At 48.8% G+C, this 9,750-nt stretch overlaps 1 protein-coding gene across 2 annotated transcripts in view; it reads left to right on the top strand.

The window, feature by feature from the left end:
• The first annotated feature begins 437 nt into the window (after window positions 1–437).
• The window catches only part of LOC144944810 (membrane-bound glycerophospholipid O-acyltransferase 1-like), an 84,825-nt gene continuing 75,512 nt past the window's right edge, over window positions 438–9,750 (top strand). Inside the window, exon 1 of one of the 2 annotated variants that reach the window (XM_078873081.1) lies at window positions 438–543. In XM_078873081.1, the coding sequence (XP_078729207.1) occupies window positions 466–543 (78 nt within the window). In that variant the 5' untranslated portion in view covers window positions 438–465. The remainder of the gene's footprint in view (window positions 544–9,750) is intronic. The other variant, XM_078873082.1, reaches the window with a different exon arrangement.

Below are 9,750 nucleotides of genomic sequence, written 5' to 3'. Positions count from 1 at the left end.
CACCAGGCTACTCATTTGAGGCTGAGTCGACCTAGGGGAGACCCCCAGGACCGGTTCAGATAAAATCGTCACTCGGTGTTGGCCGTGAGCGGGCAAACGAACCCCCCCCCTCAACCCCCCCAATCCACCCCCCCAATCCCTCCCACCTCAACCTCCCAAATCCCCCCCCCTCAATCCCCCTCAATCCACCCCCTCAACTCCCTCAACCCCCCAAATCCCCCCCCCTCAACCCCCCTCAATCCACCCCCCTCAATCCCCCCCTCAACCCCCCTCAACCCCCCTCAATCCCCCCCTCAACCCCCCAAATCCCCCCCTCAACCCCCCCCCTCAACCCTCCCAATCCCCCCCCCTCAGCCCCCCCCCCTGAACCCCCCCCCCACCACCCCCACCCCCGTGACGTCACGCCCCGTGCTAACCAATGGGCGCGGGGCCGGGGACTTGCGAGTAGCAGCAGCAGCAACAACAATGGCTGCGCCGGGCTCGGGCTCGCCGCTGCTGCTGCTGCAGCCGCTCAGCGTCTTCCTCGGGCTGCCCGTGGACCAGGTGAGAGGCGGCCGCCCTCCTCCTCCTCGTCGTCATCTTCGTCGCGGGTTGCCCGGTGACCCCCCCCCCCCCCACTATCTCCCTAGCGACCTTTATCAGCCTCTGTGTTGTTGTTGCTGCGCGGTGCGAGACGCGAACTGCGTGGCCGTGATGAGACGTTGGAGGATATTTGAATGGTGATGATGATGAGGTGATGATGATGAGGTGATGATGATGAGGTGATGATGATGAGGTGATGATGAGGTGATGATGATGAGGTGATGCTGCTGCTGCAACGTTTTGACGGTGAAGATGGGCCAGCCATCCCCTTGCGCCCTCCCTGCCCCCCCAACACGGTGCGTGACTTCAGAGTCGAAATTTTCCTTTCGCTCGCCGTGTGGACAACAACATCAAGGCAGGTGGCTTCGTAGCGGAGTGCGCCTCTCGCTGTGGTGTCACGGCGACCCCACTCAGTCACTCGGTGATGCCTACCCCACAGCAGCCGCCGCCGCTGTTGTTGCTGCTGCAGGCTTGATGAGGGTGGTGGTGGCGGCACGGTGTGCGAGCGAGAGAGGGAGACTTGAGAATCTTGAGATATTCACTGCGGGATGAGGGCCATGTCCGTGGGGTTGTAGTTTGACCATACTTCACCACGCTACTCGATGCTGGCACGATGACCTTCGAGATGAAGGCGAGCCCCCAGGGACCGGCTCAGGTGTGAAACTCCTCACCGATGTTGACCGTAGCCTGGAGTCGAACTCGGGTCCGCCGTGCTGCTCGAGATGCCTCATGGGAGGGTGAAATTCGCTGCCATGCCACAGTTTTGGGCCGTGCGATCACGAATTGAAGGGCATCCCCCGTGGTGTGTAGCAGAACACCTCTGATAATTATAGAGCAGCAGAGAGAAGACGTCAACAGCGCCGTGAGACGTCGAGATCGCAGCAGATCTGGTGCAGGCGACATGCACGTGTCACTGTGCACACAGCTAGCAGCCACCCCAATCGCGTTGACACAGTAAATGTAGCTGTCACGGTCCCACCTGAAGACGGAGACTTGTGTTACCTCCGAAACGTTGTGATTTAAAATATTTATTATTTTATTTATATATATTTTTTTACCTACGTGACTTTACCTAAAAAAACCTAAGAGTATGAATCCTTGCAGTCACGAAAGCTTCAAATCTAGAACCCATACGGTTTGCCCGTATTCTTATGCAGGGAAATGTTGAGTTTTCAGGGTCCATACGGCGAAAAGGCGTTTTCAGTAGGGGCAAACTAAAATAATGTCGTATTTTAGTCTGTCTGTGTGTGCGTTTCTCCCTTGCCATGGGACTTTGTCGGTGAAACGTTGAGATTTATAGTGGCAGGGGGTGTCCAATAAGGTCTGAATTGTACTCTTAGGTTTTTTCGGTAAAGTCACGTAGGTAAAAATAAATGATAAAAATAATAGAAATAATAATAGAAATAAAATAATAAATCACGACGTTTCGGAGGCAACACAAGTCTACGTCATCAGGTGGGATCGTCACAAATTTACTTGTGTTGCCTCCGAAACGTCGTGATTTATTATTTAATTTCTATTATTTGTATTATTTATTTTTACCTACGTGACTTTACCGAAAAAAACCTAAGAGTATGAATTCTTGCAGTCACGAAAGCTTCAAATCTAGAATTTTGGTCTGTAATAAGATAGGAGGCACTTTGAAGGGGTTGACGGGTGTGTAGTGAGTGAGTGACATGGGTGTACTGCTGCTATACGGTACCAGACATGTGTCGGACGAGAGTGATAATTAATTACATGTAAATTGTGATCCATTTGCAGATACCCCGCCACACTTATGGGCAGAAAAATAGGGCTAGAGAAAAACAATGTTTTTACGTCAAAAACCTCTACACGTCTCCCAACAACCCCAGTGCAAAGCGTATTACATCCTTTAACAGTTTGCTCGGTAATATATGTAGACATCGCTTTCGCAATTCGGTATTTTAATCACCTGTTGAGGATAAAGTGGAGAAGGCCATACACCAGTCGTGGTATCTGTATATGGATCAGGTCCATTATATACGGTACAGGGTGATCCATTTACACCTACCCCATTTGATTTAATGGCCCTGCATAAGCGGGTGGGGAAGGCCCCTATCCAGCAGTGATATTTTACACTTGTGCGAACATGGGTGTTAACGTGTATCCTTTACGGATGAAGGCCTCCAAAGCACCGTGGGTTGTTTGACCATATTTCACCACGTTTAGGTCGGTACGGGTTGGTGAAGGTGCCACCCACGAGGACTGGCCCATTTTATCTGTCACTCTCGACTGATGGGAATCTAACTCAGGTGACCGGCGTTTAAAACAAGGTGTGCAAACCGCTGCCTCACCGCTCCCATAATGCAGATCGCGTTAACGTCCAGAAGCGACACAAAGCAACATTATTAATTAATTTATTTCCTTGACGCTTTCCGGATTGCCCACAATTCTAGCTTACCAAAGTCGGGCTTCGTGAGGTTTTACTTTATTCGCATCAAATACAAGGCAAACGACATTGACAATACGCCTTGCATAAATAATATTGATTGCCCTACGTATGTTGCACTTGCTTGTCTTCCGGGCTGATCTTTGGGCCGCTGTTGTTGAATGCCCCAAATGCCAGTACTGTAGTACGTAACGTAATGGCTCCAGTGAAAGTAGGATATATACACCCGAATCTTTCTTCAGGGTGGTCCATATGTCTTGTGACCTCCAATTAATTGACCCCGAACATGTTATTGCCCCTTTGACTATTCATAACTATTTTGAATTAAACCTTTCTTACCAAAAAAATGTAAAGTTTTAGAAACATAAATGGGGGTCACAAGACATTTTGGCTCATGTCTTAAGTCAGTGGTGGATATGTGCCGGCATAAGCCAGTCAGCCACACTGGCACTTCTCACAACACGTGCTGGAAGTATACCGGCACTTTTCACTGCCGGTATACTTACGATCCTTATTCCTATTCTTCGACGTTTCCGCAGAGAGGGGGGGGGGGACAAGGCGAGCAGGACAAATAGGTGTCACGCGGGCAACTTCTGAATTTGTATTTGACCACTGAACACACGTGTGTGTGTGTATAACGTTCAGCTAGCACGTGCCCCCAGATCACAGTGGGTTAAACCCGCCGGTGGCACATACAGCAATCGTGGGTTAGATTCCGTCTTATATAAATGTGTCGTTAAACCCGCCACCACCCGACACAGCCAATGAGTAAGTTTGTCACGAACACATAACATGCCAATTCGTTACTAGTACAGCACATCGGTGTGTTGGAGAGTAAATCGCCAACATTTACAATTTGAGCTATATTATAAGGACGCAGACGTCGTGTTTCTGCCATATACAAAACAAACCACGTCAATTGCGCTACACTGTATTTCGTCCACACCATGCAGTGGATTGTGAACAGGGGAGTAGTGCGTCGGTGTGTTTCTGTGAATAGGTGACCCACATTACCGCACACACCTTTTCTTTACCAGCTGGCAAAAGCAAGCGCGGGTAATGGGCGCGTGAAAGAAGCCCCTATTTTCCTCCCTGGGCGTGTCCACCCACTGGGCTCGAAAGCCATTAAGGCAAAAGCGAGATGCAAGCAGCTACTTGCGCTGGTAATTTCGTAGAGGATGCCGTTTAAAGGAGCTTGTGTACTGAACAATCCACAGCTGGATGAGGGCCTGTCCACCCCCTGCCCTCCTCACCACCCCCCCCCAACCGTGTGGATTTATCCGTGGGGATTGGTTGGGTGAACTCGGGGGGGGGTGGGGTGGCAGCACAGATGATGTGGGGGACGTGACGCTTGAGGATAGCAGCGATAGAGATTGCTGCCCTGAAACTGCGGCCCACAACTTAGTAAGGCCCCACCACTTTACAGCTGTTGGGCGTTTGTTGTCCGTGCAAGCGCTGTCCAGGCTCAAGCCTGCTTAGCTTTGCGCGTTGTGACGACGGGATCGGGCACTGTCCAGGTGGCTTGGTCATAGACGCTTAATTCAAGGGGTTAAGCAACGCAACAAAATAAGCGCCCCGTGTCTTGTAGATGTGCACCTTGACTGTGCCCTGGGATGCTTGACCCAAGCTGGGCAAGCCTTTCAAGTAACTTTCATTTTGCACCTAATTATGGCTCCTTCGTGCCGTCATTGCATCAGCATATTGGATCGTACCACGGGTGATCTAGCACCTAAATGAGGTCCCATCTCATCGCATTTCGGAATACTAAGCAAGTGCTGAGACTGGTATTATAAGGCTTCTTCTGTAAGATAGCCAGGACATGGGAGTGTAGCGATGGGTTCTTGAATCGATCTTCTGAGAAATGTTTGAGTGTCACCCCCTTTGTATTCGTGGGTTTTCTTCAGGCACTTATTTCTTCCCATACTCCCGCACACTCCTTCATCTCATGAAGTTGCCCTTAAGTTGGAGCTGTTTAACCCAATGGACTTCACTGGGGAAACTAACTTATGTTGCATCGAATTGACCACACTTCCCAATGCAGGACCCGCCTGCAAACGAATCTTGAGACTCATTGAACCTGCACGAATAAGGGGCATAATTATTATTATGGTGACATAATTCGAGCTCGTCTCTACAGTATTTAATGAAGTTTTGTACTCGTGTGTGACAGTCCAGGGCACACGGATACGTACAGGATAAGAACTGTTTATTTTGTAGCTCATATCTTCTAATCAAGACATGGGGGAGACAGTGAACACAGGATTTTGGCTACAGTTTGTTTTGGGAAACACTCTCTGCTCTTTGTTGTGTTGGGGGCGAGTGGTGGTGGCTATGTGCAGCGTGAGTGTCGCGTGTAATTGTTTATGCCGTTGAGCGATTGTGCAATTGCTACGAGGCGGTGCATGATCGCAACGTGCGCTCTCAATGGAAGCAAACGTTTTGAAACGCGAATGCAGTATTATAGAAAATATTTTTACGTAAGTATTGCGCAATATTCAGCACAATCGTATTTCAAAGCAGACGCGTTGGGAAAGCCAAACAGTTGTGAAAGGGTGGCCGCTTGTTCCAGCGGCTTGTGCCGTTGGAAGGCCGAACGACGCCACCGTCACCTCGCCAAGGGCACGGCAGGAGGAGGGGACGCGCACGCGCCCTGGTGCCGACAAGATGTTTCCTCCCTCGCCCGGTACGCAGGAGGTCGTGGATTTCATCGAGCACATGGTTGAGAAGTTATGTTTTTCTGTGTGTTCTATGCAATGGGTTGACACCACGCCCACTCACTCAAGGCGCTACCATTCACTGCATTGGAAAAAAAATTCTATATCTTTTTTTTACTCGAAGCGTCATCCGGAATCGTAGCATTTCCTCGGGTTGCCACCTATAATATTTAACAAGCTGTATATTTACATAAGCTTTTTAGGTTTTTCTATGTGTGTGCGCATATATATACAAGACAAAGACAAAAATCCCCCGTATAGCCTTAACAGACTGTAGGGGCAAATGCTGTTAGCAACACCTATCAAGGCCGGCACGGCACACGAGCGCATGGGTGGCCAGCACCACGCCCAGCCGCCTTTGTCTCCCCAGTGCCGATGTTTTTACGTGCTGCACCAGGTACTCATTTGAGGCTGAGTCGACCTAGGAGAGGCCCAGGACCGGTTCAGATAATCGTCACTGATGTTGGCCATGAGCGGGAATCGAACTCGGGTCGCCAGGTCCGTAGCGCATCGCGCTAACCGCTACACTACCGCTCCCCTTATATATATGAACACACAGTAGGCATGCTGAGACTTGTTGAATAGCGACGCTTCATCTGAGCAGAGTACAATGAGAATCTGTTCAGTGCTCAGACCTGGGCTCTGTAATGAGTGCCGCGCATAGACTGTGCGTGTGAGAATCCATTGGCTTGAATGCAGAGCAAATAAGTGTGTTTCCTTAAGCTTGCGGCTATATCGTTCCCGATTGTGCGCAATATGACAGTGAAAGGCTTATCAAACGGTCCGAGAGCATCTTGGAGATGACATCTTTCTATGATCCTCCCACATAAATTTAGACGTCACTGTAAAAAGGCAGCCAACTGCAGCATTTCGTTTCAAAAGTAGCTTCGTCGTAGCAGTAGTGTTACCAGAAAAATGGGCAAAGATCAGAATAATTATTATACTGTAGGAATCCGATGAGCTATGAAGTTCTATTTCACAGATGTTTAACAGTGCTTGCCACCGATCAATTTCGCACGGTTGGGAGGTTTCAATCCCCGAAGCCGTCGAAATAACCAAAATCGAAGCAAATGTCAGATGCACTTTGTCAGGGGATTGGCAAGAGGCGGCTCTTTAAAGGACTGCTTCGTGACCGTTACTTCTTATGAAGGACCACCGCCGTCACATATTCACCACACAGTGCATTGCGGGCTCTTGAAGCGTTGAGTCTCTTACCGAACTCGAAAAGTAACGCCTCTGCTTGTTATTTGTGTTGCCCAGCCCGCACGATGTGGACGTTCAACGTCGTTCACAACAATGGCACGCTCGGTGTCCATGGCTATAGACCGTCCACCTGGTAGGTCATTAATAATGAAATGTTCTTAAAGTAGCAACCCTTTTTGGGAACACGGACATGCTTGTAATACAGTAGAATCTGAATGCAAGCATACCTTACATCAGCACAGTTATTATTATATAAACAGCGCATCACGCTGGTTTGGGGAAGGCGAAGGGCAACTTTGATACAAGCGCGCTTTTGATATAAGCACAGCTTTCCTCTGTGGCACTCATGTTGCACTAAATAAATAAATAAGCAATGCGTTGGAAGTGGCTCGGGAAGTAAGTACCATATCAGTGCACCGAGCTTGGCACTGCTGAGGTCTCTGATTCGAATCTGAGCAGCCGCCCATGATCAAACCAGGTTTTCGAGTTCCTTGAGTTTATTGAGTTCATGGTCTCGGTCCTGTCACAAACAGTGAGTGCACGAGCAAAGCATAATTTTATTCCAGCGCTGGGAATCAAAAAATGTGTCTTCACAGACATGCAATGAACACCTTCGGCAGGGGATATGAAAGGGGGGGGGGGAGTCCCCCTCGTGTGAATAATGAGATCTGCCACTCGTTTTCGCACTGTGGGGTGACTAGCAGCGTCCTAAAGTTGATGTCGAGGTTGGGGCTTTGGGAGCATTGTTGTGAACGTCTTGAGATGCAGCCGGCGCTTGGGGCGAAGCACCGGGCATTGTTGGACGATGCGTTTCATGATTTGAATGCCACGTTCGCAGCGCGGCCTCATGTTCATCTTCCACCCAGTACAGTGTTTCCCTCGTTATTCGCGACGGGGGATACGTTCCGGAGATAATGGTGAGTAGCAAATTTCGCGGATAATGATATTGGCCTACAAAAACCTGATTTTGTTATTAATTACCTTAAATAAACACACAAGTAAGTTATTAAATACATGACGCTTATCGTAATAACACAACATATTTTAAATTGGTTATAATAAACATTAAGTAAATACAAATACATATTAAAGTATGAAATAATAGTTATCTTAAATGATAATGATGCTGTAAATTATCACTTTATTTAATAGCTTTATCTCATCACTTTACCTCGTCACTTTCTCTCTCTCGATGCAGTCGCCGTGTAGAGTTTCAGATTGGGATTCGCGGATAGCCACAATCGCGGACATAGCAAATTCGTGAACAACGAGGGACTGCTGCGGTGGGGTGGCCGCACCTGCCGAGGGAAATGAGGCTCCTTCAGAAGCACTGCTCTGACGTCCCCTGGGGGCTGCTTTCTGACACCACTCGCCGCTCTGTGACAGTTATGAACGTAAATTGCTTAGGCCTCGCCACACGATGCCAATTTAACGCGACTGGGAGGGGGGAAACAGGTTGCAAACTTTTCTAATTAAGACACCCAAAAATGTTTCCTTTTTCAAATGAGTTCTCAATGCACGTTGGGCAGAGTGTTGGATAAAATCCACATCTCAGTGGTGCGGCCCACGCGCTTTTTCCACAAAATGGTACTCCAAGTCACAATTACCTTATATGAAACCAGAAGTTGTGATTGTCTGGGTTGAGCCCTCGCCAGGATTCGAATTTTTTAACCCTTCCGTTTACAAGTCCAGGCGTGCTAACTACAGTGCTTACCTGGCCACAGAGCGGTTGACGTTTCAAATTGCACAACATTGTAACTTCGGTACACTTGAAGTGTGTAAACATTCTCCTCGATCCTCTTTGTCTCTTTGTGTGTCTTTTAAGTGGCTCTCTTTTTGCGTAACTTGTTTGACTTGTTGCTTGCCAATGCTGAATGCGTTTTTGTGCCTATCGGCGTTTGCATTGTCAAAATTTTAACGGCAGACATAGGCAAGGGAAATGAAGGCGAAATAGGTTGCAATGGCTCGTTTTGCTCACGCTTCCCGTGTAAGCGTGAGCATTTTGTGAGCTTGCGGTGCGGTTTGGCCTTTGTATTTCACGTTTTCGCTTACTCTGTTCGCTCACGATTTATTCACGTAACACCTGACAGCTCAGCTGCTGAATTATTGCCGTTTTAATGGTGCCCTACCCACAATGCCGTCAACCTGGTTTGCGAAATCCTTGGTTTATGCTGAATAAACAGCTTCCTACCTGTATAAACAAGTGAAGCGTGAATCACTTCCTTTTCAAGAAATACCTGATTATGATTATGACATGTTTTGTTTATGCGGGGCAGACATTCACGTCACCAGGTTAAAACAATAATTTCACCAGGTCAGAGGATGTCAGCTGACGATAACCTTCGGCGAACAGGGGCTGTGCATAGGTGTCAGCAACAGCCAAACTTTTCGGAAACCCAGGGCCCAGAGCATCCCGTTTCATGATCGCACGCTGCGAACGGTGGTAACGATTTATTGACCGGTTGTTTTTTTTCCTTCTTCTCCGCGTTATCTAAGGCCGCTCAACTCGCACGCGCCCAGTCGGGGTACAAGGGCACCCACGGGTTGTGCCTGCCCGCCCGGCCTGCGCATTCTCTTCCACCATGCCAGCCAGCTAGCGTGCCGGCACACAACGTCGTTGTTGTTACGAACACCCGGCCTAAGGGGCCCAGTGAGCGCCACGCGGCTCAGCGGTGTGAATCACTCGGAAAGTTGTGGGGCAATCGACACATTTATAATGAGCGTGTGTTTGCGTATCATTGAGCTCGCATTTTTTTGGGCGATGAGGTATGGCTCCCATGATTTTCTTGCCGTTTACACTCGTGCAGATATTTCCCCACCTGTTTTTGAATCGCGCTGTTT

This window comes from Lampetra fluviatilis, chromosome 2 (assembly GCF_964198595.1).
Source record: "Lampetra fluviatilis chromosome 2, kcLamFluv1.1, whole genome shotgun sequence".
Taxonomy (NCBI): Eukaryota; Metazoa; Chordata; class Hyperoartia; order Petromyzontiformes; family Petromyzontidae; genus Lampetra; species Lampetra fluviatilis.
Note: the sequence above shows the minus strand (reverse complement) of the source record. Positions and strands in the feature narration are given on the sequence as shown.